General features: G+C 44.5%; 1 protein-coding gene and 1 pseudogene across 2 annotated transcripts in view; both read right to left on the reverse strand.

Moving 5' to 3' along the window:
- The window catches only part of LOC106579350 (LIM domain-containing protein 1), a 38720-nt gene extending 35767 nt beyond the window's left edge, over positions 1–2953 (reverse strand). Inside the window, exon 1 of the mRNA XM_014159196.3 lies at positions 812–2953. Within this exon, the coding sequence (XP_014014671.1) occupies positions 812–2231 (1420 nt within the window). The 5' untranslated portion in view covers positions 2232–2953. The remainder of the gene's footprint in view (positions 1–811) is intronic.
- Positions 2954–10270: 7317 nt separating this feature from the next.
- Positions 10271–17930, reverse strand: part of LOC106579342 (putative leucine--tRNA ligase, mitochondrial) — a 50183-nt pseudogene continuing 42523 nt past the window's right edge. Inside the window, exons 15-17 of the transcript XR_014380589.1 lie at positions 15116–15298; positions 12721–12848; positions 10271–10652 (exon numbers count right to left, since the gene is read on the reverse strand). The product of XR_014380589.1 is annotated as a putative leucine--tRNA ligase, mitochondrial (transcript). The remainder of the gene's footprint in view (positions 10653–12720; positions 12849–15115; positions 15299–17930) is intronic.

Raw genomic sequence — 17930 nt, forward strand, 5'->3', positions numbered from 1 at the left:
GGAGAGAACAGATGTGATCGGGATCGGGGAGAGAACGGATGTGATCGGGGAGAGAATGGATGTGATGGGGGAGAGAATGGATGTGATCGGGGAGAGAACGAATGTGATCGGGATCGGGGAGAGAACGGATGTGATCGGGATCGGGGAGAGAATGGATGTGATCGGGGAGAGAACGGATGTGATCGGGGAAAGAACGGATGTGATCGGGGAGAGAATGACGAAAGCGCAGCGCTGATCTAAAAAAAAGCAGCCAATATCCTGTTACTAATGAATTTTGTTATTGATGTGTCCTCCACTTAATCCACCAGGCTTATTACAGCTGAGAGGAGAAGACAACCTTCTCCTGGTTGGCCCTGGGCCGAGCCTCAGCCAGAACTATTAAAGACTTTATTATTACTGAGGCGGGCGGGCGGGTGGCAGTCAGTGACATACACAGACGGGAGGATTTAAGGAGAACGAGAAGAAACAAATTAGACAATTATTCATTCTAGACTAAAAGACGGAGAAGAGAATAGAAGAGAGGCCTCTGGCTAAACACTCTGTCTGTCTGCCGAGTTCAATACTGAACAACAGTATGAGCCATGATGATCAGAAACATACACAGGACGCTAGGACACCCTCACAACTATTCCACTTGATCTGGCATGAGCAAACCAACACATACACACGCATACACAAAGATAAGGTTAAATGAACGAGGTGAAAAGTTTTGAACAGTGGGCCATTTTCGCACTCAGTGACCCACACAGAGAAATAGTGAATTTGATTAAAGAGAGACACCAGGTCGATCAAAATGTCAAACTAAGCTTACCGAAGTAGTCTGCCTTTGGCTGGGCGTCCATCTCCTTCTCCAGACGCTTGGTCAGGGCTTCTAATTTGATCTCGGCGGCAGACGGCCCCTGCTCCGGCTGGACATGGAGAGTCTGGCTGGGCAATTTGAGAGCTCTGGGGGGGCTGGGGGCTTCAGACTGGGGCTGGGGTTGGAGTTGGCAGGACACACCACCAGAGGACAGCTGGCTGTCTAGGCCAGAGGGCACATCCACCCCCATGGCCACTTGCCTGCCCTGTGCCTGGCCTACACCTTGACCCTGGCCAAAGCTTCTAGAGACACTGATTCCAGAGGGAGAGGCAGAGGCAGGGAAGTAAGCTCCAGCGGTGGCTTTGGGCTGGGCTGCCTCAGATGGTGGTGCAGTTGGGGCTGGGACAGACACCTGAGCAGGGGTGGGGCTGGGGGTGAGAGCCACAGGACTCTGAGAGAGCCCATTCTGGCCTAGATTTCCATGGCTGGCTGTTGATCTTGGGCTCATAGAGGATGCTGCTGAGTAAGGGCCTGTTGGCGGTGTAACAGGGGCAAGTTGGGGAGACAGCTGCTGGTACAGGTCAGCTCCGCCAGTGAAGGCACTCAGAGGGAGCGGTGCTAACAGGTCTGGGTTCCCCAAGCTCCGCATCCAGTCTGCTGCAGCCCCAGCATCAGCCACCGTGGGGGGTCTCTGCTGCACTTGTAGGGTGGCAGCCTTGCTCTGGTGCAGTCTAGTGGGGCTCGAAGACGGTAGGCTGTCGGAGAAGGAGGGAGATGGTGAGTGGTGTGGGGGCTGCTGAGATGGGCTGCACATAAGGCCTGATGATCCACCAGGGCTGGAGGATCCTGAGGAGGCCTGGCCCCCCCTCGAGGAGTAGGAGGCCGAAGAGCCCGAGGGACTGGCAGGGTGACCAGAAGCATATGTGTGTGCATTCCCAGGGCTGGTGGGACTCAAGGCGTGGTGGTAAGAATGCGGCTCAAAACGTTCCTTATTATCGTAATTGTTTCCGTAGCCGTATGACTGTTGACTGGGTGAATGGTGTTTCAGAGCGTCATAGGGCGCGTACTGACTCGCGCCACTGGAGGTGCCTGGCATAGGGCCAGAGAGTATGGGAGGCTTGGCTGCAGCTTCTCCTGCCGGTCTGTAGCTATTGATAGGCGGCCTGTCTTTGGTGTAAAACGTGCTGTCTGCCGCTCTGTTTTGACCCCCGTTCATTCTCACTACCAAATTGTTTTTTGCAATTTCCTCTTGCTGTTTCTGTATGTGGATTTTTGTCATTTTGGAGGCAAAAACTCTCCTGGTTTCTTCAAAGTCGGAGTTGTTCCGTGCGTCCTTCTTCATTCGGAACAACCCGTCCCTAGATGCCTCATACATATTGAGGTCTTCTAAAAACTTACTTGCCTCAAGATCCAAATCGTCGTATTTATCCATCTTGAAGTGAATTACAAAATGTGTATAAACTATGATCTGATTTAGGGTTCGAGCCACAACTTTCACAAAAAAACAGCTCCGTCCCAAAAAATGTAAAGTAGGCTAGCCAGTAAAAACAACGTTAAATACAGTAAACAATTGAAACGAAAGGATTAAATCCAAACACTCGTCACTCCCAAAGTAAAATATTACCGCAGTCTACTGTCCAGTCCAGGCAGCGGAGAGAGAGCACTGTCACGCGGTATTCTGACGTGGAGATCCCAACCCGAAGTTAAAGAACAGTTTCACCCGTAATGTGTCAGCTATCGCGCGGAAGCAATTATGTCTAGGCCTACTCCGGAATGGATAAAGATCCGAATAATAGCGAGAAGCTCCGTCCTCTCCTCGGTGAGCCAGCTGACTCTGCTCGCAACAGGATACTGTCTGATTATAAAGTCAGATCAGATAGCCTACCACCCCAGCCTGCGCCCCCTTTCCGAACTTCACTATGGCGCTCACTGCCGAAGCCTCCATTCAAAAAACGTTGTTTGCAACTTTGTAGCGAGTGCATGCGTTCCAAACTTTTCCTGCAAGTTTCTGAACAAATTCCACTGTGGTCCTCTCACAACGCCAACTTAGCGCGCCTATAATTAAACGGTTATTACAAGTGCGTAGGCAAAATACTGAACTAAAGCAAACCTCTTGATCCGAGGGTGGATAGTGTGGAGTCGACCGTGGGATTAGGGAGCGCTGTTTGATTTTAAAGGCGCAGTGTTTACTTCATTCTGGGGTAGATTTTTTCATGATATCCGAACCCCCAGATAACTCAAGGCACATAGCATAACAAACATTTACCTTTAGGCTATGCTATTTTTTATCACACATTGTTTATTGATAAGTTTACTTTATACACACAATCTCTTTGGCTACCTTGTTGGTGCAGGACCAACTGAATTCAAGTTAATTATGAATCAACAGTGTAATAGCTAAGGAATCATGTAGGGCTACAAAGTGTGATTTGCAGTCTAAATTAGTCCCTATAAAAAAATTGGCCACGTATGGTTAATGTGGATTAATACATTCAGATGACTCAAGTTCATATGATGTGCTGACAGATGCATATCGGCTGCTTTGACATGTTCACATACATGTGTTTAACAGATGTTATTGCGGGTGTTGCGAAATGCTTGTGTTTCTAACTCCAACAGTGCAGTAATATCTAACAAGTAGTATCTAACAATTTCACAACAATACACACAAATCTAAAGTAAAGGAATGGAATTAAGAAAATATTAATATTTGTACGAGCAATGTCGGAGCGGCATAGACTAAAATACAGTAGAATAGAATAAAATACAGTATATACATGAGATGAGTAATGCAAAATATGTAAACATTACTAACTGTGTGTGGAAAAGGAGGGGGGGGGGGGTCTTTCTCAAACTGACAAGTTGGGACACATCTGTATTTTTCTGTGTCCTTGGTGGGGACTTTCAGTACTGTGTATGAATCCCATTGGCTGTGGAGCCGAGCTGTATACGTAGAAGCATGGAGACTGTGAGAGTGGTGGTTGGCTGTGATGTAATCAAAAGAGAATGTTTATAAGGCAACCATAGATTAATTAGGAAACAGTCACCACAAACAGCCATCCTCAAAAAGGAGCTTAGTACACTTGTTTATAACGTTCTCATGCAAATACCCACCAACAACAGACAGGCACTACTTTGAGCTAATTAATATTGTGATGGAAATCTTGTTGGAGAAAATCATGTTGTTTTACTGCTCGGATGAATCAGCTCTAACAATTAGAATGTGGATATTTATTAAGGCAGAGCTCTCCCTTCCCAGCAAATGGTACAGTTTCTGGCAACAACCATTAGTGGTGCGTGGGTAAAATCACTGGGAAAGCCAAGCCATAATAGGTTGTTTTCTCTATAACCTGTTAGTTCATATGCCTTGACACCGTGAAATATACGCCTAAGGCCGAGACAATAAGAAGACACAATGGCAAAATAAATTCAACAACACATTTGTTTCATCACAAAACCAGAGAGCAAACTCTGTCCGGTGAAGTCCACAAAACATATTGCATGTACCAAACAGTTACATGACCTACAGCATGGTCAAGCAAGTTAATGTTTCTGACATTTTTGGACCATTAAACAACTGTTGAATTAGAACCACTGAGAGTTACCGCAAGTCCCAAAGACAACAGGAGCTGCCGCCATTATTCCAGCACCATTTTAACATCAACATTTCAACATCAAATCACCTATGCTTAGTCTAATACAGTGACATCTAAAAGATACCAAAAACAATTTAGTCCAATCAGTGTAAGGTAAATATGATTTGACTGTCTGTGGTTCTGATTTCTCTCTCTCTCTCTGTGTGTGTGTGTATGTGTGTGTGTGTGTGTGTGTGGTGTGTGTGTGTGTGTGTGTGTGTGTGTGTGTGTGTGTGTGTGTGTGTGTGTGTGTGTGTGTGTGCATGTGTGTGCATGCATTCGTGCAAGTAGAAAAAACATGTTGACTCACCCTACTTGTAGAGAAACGCCATCCTCCTCTCTTTCATGTTGACAAAATGGTCTATGACTCCGTCGTACAGTACACGGTTTTAGTTTTTGTTATCCTAGACTTCCTGGTTAAAATGCTTGCTCACTAGCCTAACTTCCTTTCACGGAGAACGAAAGGGCCAGATAGTTAACATTAGCCTACTACATCTAGCTACATATTCAACTTCCATCCTCTCAGGCCAGGGGCACAATGTATGAATTTTTGGTTGGATCAGAATTACCGTTATAATCATTGGCCAGTATGGAGAAATAAGTAAAACCTCAAGTCCAAATCCCTATCTCCATCCATGGCTAATTTAGGAAAGGGACAATTTTATCTACAGTAGCTAGCTAGCTATCAGGACAACAACACAACGAGATGCAACAATTTAAGTTGTTTCTGTCAATAAAATTTTTCTCTCAATGTGATGTGTGAAGCCAAATCCAAACTGGCTTCACTTGACACTTCTTTTTGGTGCTCCAGGACCATTCACAGTTGAGCTTACTCAGTTTAGCTCAACTCTGATTGGCTATTATTTTATGTCATACTATTTTTGACCAGACAGCATCAAATAGATGAGTTACACACACAGAGACAAAGGGGGACTGTTTCGGATGCTTTCTCCAGTGAGATACAGTACATTCAGCCTCTTGCGAATTTAAGGAAAATGATGAAACACAGAGAGACTCAACCTGGCTTCCCTTGGCTTTCATGAATACACGCCACTGGCAACAACAGAGATGTTACGTTTTCATTTGGAAAAGGTAAAACTGAGACCTAATTTCATAATGTATGTACATTTAAAAAATACGAAATACCAATGTACAGTTAAAAACATGAAATTGGAATGTAAATGAACTTCAGCCAACCTGCTCCACATGATGTGTTGCTATGGAGAGGTAAACAACAGAATAACTGTGGCTTAATGTGGTCCTTTACCATACATACCAATGCTTTAGCTTTATCATCAAAACAATTAAATATAACAAATAAACCTCCTTGGACGAACAAATTACCCGATTTAGTTCGGTCTCTGAGAAAATTAGCCAGCTCCTGTATGTTTTTAGCCTCGTACAACCACACTGATTTGGTGGGCTTATATATACAGTTTGCCAGATCAGTCTGGTTGTAACAGGCTAGTATGTTTTATCCCCTTCAAACAATTAAGCAGGCTGGAATCAGCCTAGTGAAATGGAGAATGCTTGTGTGACTATCCCTCATACTCCACCCTTGCTCACACATACTCCACCCTTTAGTTTCCACCAAGTCAAGCTTGGGGCGGGGAAACTTTCAAAAACATTAAAGACTATGCTAATGTAGGCCTTCTGTAAGTCTTTGGAGAGGGCCTGCTGCTAGGATTGTGGTCTTCCTCTGGTTGTTAAGTCACAGAGGAATATTGTTGCCTATTTAATGACTTACAGTAGCCATGGAAACAGCTGCGCTGATGAAGGTGTCAAATGTCTCGGGGGCTATTGCTAACACAATTAAATGTGTGTTCAGGGGAATTTCGGTCTGAACTGTGCCAATATACTGTATGATAACTGGGCAATGAAATGTATTTATGTGAGCATAAAGTTATACCTGACTTTTTTTTTAATCACTATTGACTGTCACAAGCCTTCCTCTGAGACACTAGCTATGTCTCCATTAAATTATCTAGAGATTTTTTTGTCGACATTTAGAAAGTTTGCATAGAAAATAGATGCGACAATTGCCTGCTAGGGTGCTTTTCCATTTAACTATCTTGTGTGTCGATAAAAACAGCTGGACGTAATGACGTCATACCTAAAAAATGATCTTGCAAAAACCTATATTGTCGAATAAAAATGTAGTGGTTGAAGTGTTTCCATTTCCCATTTAGGCAAATTGCGCATTAATAAATTGCCACAGCCCATTTGTCCTGACACCTATTTCATGTCTAGGTAGCCCGCGAAAGTCAGCATGGATAGAATGCAATAAGTGACTAGATTTGCCATATTCTAATGTCTCATATGCTCACATATCGCAATGGCCCGTGCCATTGTGAAACTTGCAGATCTCAAATAATTGGATGGTGAAACTTCCCGGCCAACCAGAAAAGCAAAGCGAAGCAATTCAGGCAGTCTTGAAAGTCAGGACAATCCTTGTCCTGCAAAGCAAATGTGTTTAGTAAGCAATAGACTAGGCATTTAGAATTGAATGTGGAGTGGAGTTTATAGTTAGGCTACCTGATGACATCACGTGCTCCGCGTACCTTTAGAATTATTCGTCAATCATAATTTATTCTAAAAACAGCGTTTTCATCGTCATTTGTTAAAAATAAATCATCACGTAGAACGTATAAAACTGTTTTCGATCTTAAAATATTTCTTATATCTGCCGTTTGTTTCCATTAGTTGGCGCAAAGATATATATATTTTTTTACAATGCTTTTGTCGAATAAACCTGGGTCTCTCTCCTCCACGAAAGCAGTGGGTAAGGAGCTCAAAACACCATGAGAAACCTGCTGAAGTTGGCTAGCAAGTGTGTCCATTTCACTACATTTGTGTGATATTCAGTGTGGATTCCCGGCTAGAACACTTGTGGATCCAGAGAGAGAATGTAATGGTGAACTAGCAATAACAACACTGAGAGAGAAAGGAGGGAATCAGGTGGCTGATAACGATTCACAACCATCTCCCTCATATCCCACACAGCCCTGAGTCATGCCTCAGCAGAGTGTGAAACAAAACACACCACATGTGCCAAAAGAGAAACACTGATAGGACTGAATGAGAGTAGCTAGAATGTATCTTTCTCCCCTTCCCTCTCTCTCTTTCCTTTCTCTCCATTTTGTTCTCTCTGATGACAACACCAGTAAAGAGAGTACTAGCCAGGTTGGGTTCTGTTATTTCACTTGTAACACCATGAGAATAAAACATGTTTGCACCTTCTTATAAACAGCTATGGTGTCTGTCAACTAAAAAATAAATCAAGTACTCAGTTCAGCTTGAGTCATTTTCAACAAGAGGTCATAACTGCTTATAACAGCTGATTACTGCTAGTCTGGCTGACACCCAACTCAAAGTCTTCTTCACTTCAGTCTGGAAAGGCTCCATGATGTTGTAGTCAAGATGAGTCGATAATGAAGGGGGCTGTGCGTTTTTTACTGATTGGCTCGTCTTTGTGTTTCTCACTCAAACACCCACATGGGCAGCTACACACAGCCCATGAGCCCCACCCCCTTCCAATACAACTGTTGGATTTTCAAATCCAAACAATGAGAGTTTTCAACCCCCCAGGAAAAAACTATGTTTGAGAGAACCAATCAAAGCTCAAGCCACCTTCTGCATTAACAACGGCTCCTGTCCTGTTCAGACCAGTGTGTCACAGCTCTCCCTCGCATCAACCTGACTACATTACTGCAACATTAGGATAACACCTGCTCATTACTGCTCCTAACTGCACCATTTAGGGTATCTCAGCCAGTCATTATCAGCTAATAAGTATCCAACTTAAAATCGAGTGAAAACACTTTCACCAAGCCAATTCCGTCAAATCAGCTGCAACTACTTCAAGGATTGTGGGGGAATTGTTTTCTAAAAGGGCCATTGGTCCTTAGCTCATCCCTTAATTCCTTGTCATTTTTCTAACTTCCTGTTATTCTGTCTCTCCTGTGAATAATTTCCTGTCCACCTGATGGTCAGAGAAACACATGGAATGTCCAAAAGGTCAGGGAGGCAGAAAGGCTTCTGAGGCTAACTGAGGCAGAAAGGCTTCCTATAGTACACCGCTCAGCCTCTGCCATTCTTTAAAAGCAACCATCTTCCCCCCTTCCCCTATATTAATCCGTCTCCCTTATTCCCTGTAATTTAAATGTTCCACCTGATCACATTTCGCACTGTCCGACCTTGTCAAATCTAACACAACAACATCATAATAGAATGACAGACAGGCTTCTACTTCTCTGAGCTGACCCAGAGTTTCAGACCATACATTATAAGGTCTGTTTATCAATTACATACATACAATGTCGCCTTTAACATTCACACAGTAGAAGCCACAGTAGGAGACAAAAGGAGTAACATCAAAACAGGCATAAGGCTATACAATTCATATAAAAGGACCATAGAATGTCAGGATGGAACAAGAGATGGGTACTGACAGACTGATCTTGAGACTGGCACATCACATAGAGTCCAGTAATCAAATAACAACTTCCTGATTGCTCAGAATGCATGTCCTGCTGAATCCTGCTGAGGGGAGCTGTCCATTTTGTGGTGGACCCTTTTAATTTCTACTGGAATAAAACGTCCTGCCAGCAACATGATCTGAGTGACTCACTTCGAACCAGTAATGTTAGACAGAAAACTCTGTGCTCAGTCACTGGGGTATACATGACAGGGAAAGGGAGTTATAAATGTTGTGAAGGAGTGTCCCATTTACAAGCTATGATACAAGCTCACTGATAGATTATGTTAATGACCGTCAATGAATGGGCTGTGGTAAGGGGTGACTGGATTCAAATATCTTCTGTCCTCTTCACTTCATGTACCTTTGTCCCATTCCTATGACCTCATCAATCCAACCCAGCCGCAACCTGTATCCATTGGCCAATACACTGATGACATCATCAGTCAGACCAGAATACCAGCTGTGATTCCTGACGCCAGTCAAATTCCTCTATGTTCTCGTAACGACAGTTACAGACTGGAATCAACACCTTTCAGTCTGTTCTCTGGTCTGGCTGACTCACCCTGTCCTGAGCCCTGTCTTATCTGTCCCTGCTGCTGCTGCAGTCTGTCTCAACAACATACATGGAGTTCTGTGTGGTTATGGAATTAGTGTTCTGAATGGAACGTGATTGTGTTCCCACTGAGGCCAGAGGTCCTGGTTCTGGAATGTTCCTCAGCACTTCTGTTTCAAACTGGAAGCCATTGATGGAGAGGCCAACATGAGTGGGACCTAATCACATCACAATATAAGTATTTATCAGTGGACTCTATGTGGCTTAACCCTCACTAACCTGTTGAATAGCTGGGGAGAGATGTTAAAGACACACTGGAGCCATGTCACCTCGTAACTACGCATGACAGTATATTAACAAGGTGACTTCAGATTGCAAAACAACCCTCTGCACTGGAGTAGGGTCTGGTGTCTGGTCCCGTGTGGCTCAGTTGATAAAGCATGGTGTTTGCAACGCCAGGGTTGTGGGTTCGATTCCCACGGGGGACCAGTGCGGAGAAAAAAAGTTATGAAATGTATGCATTCACTACTCTAAGTTGCTCTGGATAAGAGCGTCTGCTAAATGACTAAAATGTAAATGTAAAATGTGTCACCAAGGGGAAAGTGATACACATGTCATCCAGTCTGAAAACACTTCCAGTCTCAGTGTATGACTCCTGGTATCACAACTGACAGACGGATGTCCTATTTCACTCATCAGCTTTTCGTGATGCTAGTTTCAGCAGTAGGTTCTATAGCACATACTGTGTAAGCACAAACACCACACTTTCCTCTTCAGCTTTATACATTTCACAAAAGATCATGCAAAATATATCATTTTATTCACATCCTAAAGATGTTTTATTTTTATTTTTTTACAAAAATGTCTGTTCATACTAGTTATTGTTTTAATTTACAAATAGTCTTTCATCTTTCCGTTCACATGATGTCCCCGCCTTCAAGTCTGAGTGGCAGCGGTCTTTTGATTGACATGACAGTCCACCAATCAGCATCTAGGATGAAGTGGTCGCTCCTCTATGAGGAAGTTGATGAGGGCGGTCCTAGGGAACAGAATGGCCTTCTTGATGGTCCTGTATCCCAGGAGATGCTGTCCCAGCTCGCTCCCCAGAACCAGCGCCCGTACCTGCTCTGTATCCTGGGTCACTTGTTGAGGCACCAACACCGTCCCACACACCTTGTTGTTGATCTGAGAGGTGAAAGGGAGAGATGGAAGGGAGGAGAGAAAACCCAAAAGGTTAAGAGTACAAACCTGAATACTTTGACCACCATCCCATAAAACACTCTACATCGCTAGTTAACATTGAGTGAGAGCAAACTTTGGTCCAGACATTAAATAATGTACACTGACTGAGACAACTCTTAGAGGAGGCTGTGGCTGCATCGAAAGCGCTCTAATTACATCAGGGACTATAGAACATGCATATATGCCTTTCCTCCGCTACTTTCAGTAAACTGTGTGTGTAACCTGAGCTGTCTAAAAACAGCCAGCTTGTGGTGAAAATGGGCTGGGCAGTCAGATCCTCTACAGCTGAGTAGGAGGAACCTTTATTCCTCATTTCCAGTCTTTGTATGTTTGTGTATCAGTGTGTGGGTCAAGTCTAAGCTTTCTCCCAATTATGAGTGTGTGTATTATGTGTGTGCGTATGGTATCTGTATATTTGTGTGTGTTAAGATATGCTCATAATTAGTCAGTGCATGTGTGTACTTTTGTGTGTGTGTGTGAGAGAGAGCGAAAGAGAGAGAGAGTGCGTGTTGGCCTGCTCTGTGGGCCTAACCCAGGCCTCAGTCTGTCAGAGTCCCAGTGAGATGGAGGTTAGCACCGCTAGGCTGGGGAAACACACATCAAGGCCTCAGTCTGTCAGAGTCCCAGTGAGATGGAGGTTAGCACCGCTAGGCTGGGGAAACACACATCAAGGCCTCAGACCAGATTCTAACCAACACCAGCATCATCATCATCATACAGGTGCCAAAGGGTCAATGGGAGAAATAGTATATGTGTGTGTGTTACTCTGTGTGTGCGGGATGACCGTGGAAAGGCAAACGGTTGTTTCCTTAATGTGTGTTAATGTCTTTCCTTAATGAGTGTTTGAAAGGATTTACAGCTCCCTCATGGAACAGGCCAGTCTTTAGCTGGCTATTATCCATTATCGGAGTCAATGTTTCGAGATGTGTGTGTGTGAGGACTCTGATTCCCCCCAGCAGGTATCTCTCAGAGACTTTGATCTTTGAACAGCTGACCCTGTGACCCCGCCCACCACAGCTGGACTGCCTGCTGATTGCCTAGGCACCCTGGGCTGCACGCACACACACACACACACACACACACACACTTTCTCTCTCAAGCCATATGATCATAGGCTCTGTGTAAATTACAGAGAGTGAGCGCATGAATGGGGCTACGGCTGTTTTGGTTCAAGGGAGTGCGAGTGCCATTTTGAGTATACACAAGAGCATGTCTGTGAGTGTGTGGCATTTTCTTTCAGTCTGTATCATTATCTGTAGGGGTGTGTGCCTTGGCATGTATATGGGCATGTGTGTGAGTGAAAGGGGAGTGAGTGTGTGAGAGGTGTGTGTGTGTGTGTGTCAAATCAAAACATTGTTTAGTTGTTGAGTACACAGATCAGCAGATGTTAAAGCAGGTGCAGAGAAATGCTTGTGTTTCTAGCTCCAGAAGTGCAGTAAGTTTCTAACTGTACAATACTAACACACAAACACTAACACACAAATAATCCCCCCCAACAAGAAGAAACAAGTCTGGAATATGAACACGTGGTGTGCATAGACAGTATGAACAATACACAGTGTATAAGTAGGAAGGTATGTACAGCAGTAGTTATATGGATGAGATATGTTGAGAATACAGTATGTACTTATAAGGTAAGTCATCAATTAGCTTTATTTCTCAGCGATCAAAATAAATGACTTCGGAACAATACGATTTCAGAACAATAAACATTCTATAAACATGATTAAAGTGACCACTGTTCAATGACTATGTACATAGGGCAGAAGTCTCTAAGGTGCAGGGTACAAATCTGTCGTTCTTCCCCTGAGCAAGGCAGTAGACCCACTGGTCCCCGGGCACCGAAGATGTGGATGTCGATTAAGGCAGCCACCCCCCCATCTCTCTGATTCAGAGGGGTTGGGTTAAATGCGGAAGACACATTTCAGTTGAAGGCATTCAGTTGTACAACTGACTAGGTATCCCCCTTTCCCTAGATTACCAGTTGGTAGTGTGCATTTGACAGCCTCACCCGTACAACCAGCTCCAGGGTATCAGGGGTCTCCAGGTACAGAGGGTCTGGGGTGGGCCAGGGCTGCTGCCGCACGTCTCCTCCGCGGGAGAGGAGAGGGCTCAGGGGGTTCCTCACCTGGCTCAGCCCTGAATGGAGGGGAAGACAACAAATCACAAACTAGCAATAAACCAATCATATTTTATTTTTATAGTACTTTACAGACACTCAGCCTACACGCTCCAAGCGTCAGCCACTACACAACTTCACCGCACTGACTGACCATCTGACCACTGTGATCTCTATGGTCATGCCTCATGTAATAGGGGACAGTCATAACTTTGAAAACTCTATGGAGCTTTACAGGAAAGCTGTCAAGAGCTCCCTACAGATTGAGGATTAACAACAGTCCTTCTGTTTGCCCACCTACCGCCTCCTTACGCCAATGTGGGGGGGACCCACAGGGGGCTTCCATGAAGGATATTAACTTACTCTAGTCCTTTCTGTCTATGAGGGAGAGATGAAGAGAGATAAAGAGACAAAGTGAGCGAGCGAGAACCACACACAGTTTATCTTGTCCAGATTCCCTGACTGTGGCTATCAGCTAGAGGATGTTGCCTTTTCCTGCCTTTTCCCAAAAAGCCCCTACTCCTGATCCCAGCCCCCCACTCCTCCCAGCCCCCTATCCCCTACTCTCAGCCCCCTATCCCCTACTCCCAGCCCCCTATCCCCTACTCCCAGCCCCAAGTCATTCTAGCTCCCAAGCTCCTACTCCCAGCACGCCAGTCCTCCCAGATCACAAGTCCTACTCCCAGCCCCCAGCCCAGATTTCCAGCCCCCTAGCACCAGCCCCTCAATAGAGGGCTTGTTTCTGTGTGTTTGACAATAGGGGGATGTTCTACTGGACAGGACAACACTTCCTCTTCCGGCTATTTTTATACCATCAGGTCACATGGGTCAACCTTTGTCCTGACTCAGCATCAGCTACATTGTTCATGCTGGGGATTCTCAGTTTGGGTCAGGGGATATTTGGTCACAATCACATTCTGGAGGAGATTCCTGTGAAATAATTGTGTACTGAACTCGTAGACCTTGACTTTGCATAGCTTTTCATGTCCATTTCGGTTCATCAACTCAGATTCTTGAAGTATTCACATGGGTACACCACACACAAACTAATTATCTCAATGGACTGGGATGACATCACCAGGGCGTTGCAGAGCGTTTTGTGTGTTGGATAAGAGGCCCCATCAACATGACACCCTGAGATAACTTCCTGTTGGATTCTTTCAAAACCCACATCATCATTCCAGACGGTCCTCTCATCTCCTCTCCATTCGGTCTCTGTCTCACCAGGAGTGTAACAGACTATTCCTTTTCCCTCTCTGGAATGGGATCGTCATAGCAACACATCATGTGACGCCACATCATGTGACACATCATCTTTTGATACAAACAAATATCATTCATATTATTTTCCATTATTTATTTATGCAATACGATAAGGTGCTATAGCTAAAGGTGTCAATATTTTCTTATTTTTAGAGAAAAAAATCTCCCCTTTTTTGTGCTATCTAATTGGTAGTTACAATCTTGTCTCATCGCTGCAACTCCCGTACGGACTCGGGAGAGGTGAATGTCGAGAGCCGTGCGTCCGCCGAAACACGACTCAACCAAGCCATACTGCTTCTTGACACAATCCCCGCTTAACCCGGAAGCCAGCCGTACCAATGTGTCGGAGGAAACACCGTACACCTGGCGACCATGTCAGCGTGCATTGTGCACGGCCTGCCACAGGAGTCGCTAGAGCGCGATGGGACAAGAACATCCCTGCCAGCCAAACACGCCCCTAACCCGGACGACGTTGGGCCAATTGTGCGCCAGCCCATGGGTCTCCCGGTCGCGGCCGGCTGCGACAGAGCCTGGACTCCAACCAGAATCTCTAGTGACACAGCAACACAGCTCTACTCGGGATGCCTCCAGTGTCATATTAACACTTCAAGTGAAACCTGCAGCACTAATTGAACATTTGATGACAAGCTCCGCAGCGGGAACATAAGAGAGAGACTAATACTGGTATGACAAATACTCATTTCAGATGTCACACGTAAGAAGACCCGGATGATACAAATATTCAATGTATTTACATATTCAGGTATAAGGTCTGAGCATGATAAGGCAGTTTCAGTCATCTACAGTGACTTCAGTTAGTGACAACTACTGGTAAAGGTGGGTAGTACAACACAAATAGAATAATGAAACCACGACTTCTCTGTGTTTAGGAACAGTTTCATTAAACTCCCCCACAACATACAGTAATTTGACTGCAAAATAAATAATGCTATGCCACACAGTCTATTGTAGGTTGGGTAGAGGTGGGGGTTGGGGGGGGGGTCACAGGGTGCGTGTAACTCACTCTTGACGTCCCAGAGGATGTCCTGTTCAGGGGGAGCAGCGTAGAGGACGTAAAGACGGACAGTGTTGATGCCATACTGCTGCACCACCTCCTGAGGGTCCAGGCCGTTGTGTTTCGACTTGGACATCTTCTCCCACGTCACCTGCAGCCCGGCCTTACTACCCACCTGCACCAGCTCCTCACCTGACACAGGGGACAAGGCAATGTTTAGCACAGGACACCTCTATACAATTCCAGCAGACTGGCCGTTGTCTGAAATGGCACTCTATTACTACTTTTGTAGTGCACAATTTAGGGTACCATTTCGGATTTGCCTGCAGGCACATGTAAAAAGCAAATACTGACAGTAGAAGAAAAATTGGTTTAAAAAAAAAAAAAACTCCTGAGATACAGACAGACATGAACGATCTTTCAGTCAATTTCTTGATCAGTCTGTTTACACAGGGCTAGAACTCATTTGTGTGTGTGTCCAGTGTGGAAGCCCTCAGACAGAGTGATATAAAGCCTCACCTCCATGAACGGAGCCAGTGTCCGTGTTTACCCAGTTGCCAAGCAACGGGAAGAGGAGAAAAGCCACAAAAAAAATCCTGAAAAACATTTAGAGGAAGAGAATGAAAAATTGAAAAATATGGTTTTTAACCCTCTACCTCTTATCTACGAACATAGACAGGGCTCTAACTCCCCTGGCTCCACAATGAGATAGGGTGCAGGCCAGGCAGCACGCTGTTAGCCAGCCTGCCAGCTTAGTGGAGTCTGCCACTAGCACAGTCAGTGTAGTCAGCTCAGCTATCCCCATTGAGACCGTGTCTGTGCCTCGATCTAGGTTGGGAAAAACTAAACATGGCGGTGTTCGCCTTAATAATCTCACTGGAATAAAGACCTCCTCCATTCCTCTCATTATTGAAGGAGATTGTGATACATCTCAAAATAGGGCTCCTTAATGTTAGATCCCTCACTTCAAAGGCAGTTATAGTCAACGAACTAATCACTGATCATAATCTTGATGTGATTGGCCTGACTGAAACATGGCTTAAGCCTGATGAATTTACTGTGTTAAATGAGGCCTCACCTCCTGGTTACACTAGTGACCATATCCCCAGCGTATCCGGCAAAGGCTGAGGTGTTGCTGACATTTATGATAGCAAATTTCAATTTACAAAAAAAAAAGACGTTTTCTAGTCATGAAATCTATGCAGCCTACTCAATCACTTTTTATAGCTACTGTTTACAGGCCTCCTGGGCCATATACAGCGTTCCTCACTGAGTTCTCTGAATTCCTATCGGACCTTGTAGTCATGGCAGATAATATTCACATTTTTGGTGACTTTAATATTCACATGGAAAAGTTCACAGACCCACTCCAAAAGGCTTTCGGAGCCATCATTGACTCAGTGGGTTTTGTCCAACATGTCTCCGGACCTACTCACTGCCACAGTCATACTCCGGACCTAGTTTTGTCCCGTGGAATAAATGTTGGGGATCTTAATGTTTTTCCTCATAATCCTGGACTATCGGACCACCATTTTATTACATTTGCAATCGCAACAAATAATCTGCTCAGACCCCAACAAAGGATCATCAAAAGTCGTGCTATAAATTCTCGGACAACCCAAAGATTCCTAGATGCCCTTCCAGACTCCCTCCGCCAACCCAAGGACGTCAGAGTACAAAAATCAGTTAACCACCTAACTGAGGAATTAAATTTAACCTTGCGCAATACCCTAGATGCAGTCGCATCCCTAAAAACATTTGTCATTAGAAACTACCTCCCTGGTATACAGAAAATACCCGAGCTCTGAAGAAAGCTTCCAGAAAATTGGAACGAAAATGGAGCTACACCAAACTGGAAGTCTTCCGACTAGCTTGGAAAGACAGTACCGTGCAGTATCGAAGAACCCTCACTGCTGATGGATCATCCTATTTTTCCAACTTAATTGAGGAAAATAAGAACAATCCAAAATGTATTTTTGATACTGTCGCAAAGTTAACTAAAAAGCAGCATTCCTCAAGAGAGGATGGCTTTCACTTTGGCAGTGATAAATTCATGAACTTCTTTGAGGAAAAGATCATGATCATTAGAAAGCAAATTACGGACTCTTTATATCTGTGTATTCCTCCAAAGCTCAGTTGTCCTGAGTCTGTACAACTCTGCCAGGACCTAGGATCAAGGGAGACACTCAAGTTTTTTAGTACTATATCTCTTGACACATTGATGAAAATAATCATGGCCTCTAAACCGTCAAGCTGCATACTGGACCCTATTCCAACTAAACTACTGAAAGAGCTGCTTCCTGTGCTTGGCCCTCCTATGTGGAACATAATAAACGGCTCTCTATCCACCGGATGTGTACAAACTCACTAAAAGTGGCAGTAATAAAGCCTGTCTTGAAAAAGACAAATCTTGAACCAGAAAATATAAAAAACTATCGGCTTATTTCGAATCACCCATTCCTCTCAAAATATTTTGAAAAAGCTCACTGACTTCCTGAAGACAAACAAATGTATACGAAACGTTTCAGTCTGGTTTTAGACCCCATCATAGCACTGAGACCGCACTTGTGAAGGTGGTAAATTACCTTTTAATGGCGTCAGACCGAGGCTCTGCATCTGTCCTCGTGCTCCTAGACCTTAGTGCTGCTTTTGAAACCATCAATCACCAATATTCTTTTGGAGAGATTGGAAACCCAAATTGGTCTACATGGACAAGTTCTGGCCTGGTTTAGATCTTATCTGTCGGAAAGATATCAGTTTTTGATATGCTCTGAATGATCGGCTATGAAAAGCCAACTGACATTTACTCCTGAGATGCTGACCT

Source organism: Salmo salar, chromosome 02, assembly GCF_965601325.2.
Source record: "Salmo salar chromosome 02, fSalSal1, whole genome shotgun sequence".
Lineage (NCBI taxonomy): Eukaryota > Metazoa > Chordata > Actinopteri > Salmoniformes > Salmonidae > Salmo > Salmo salar.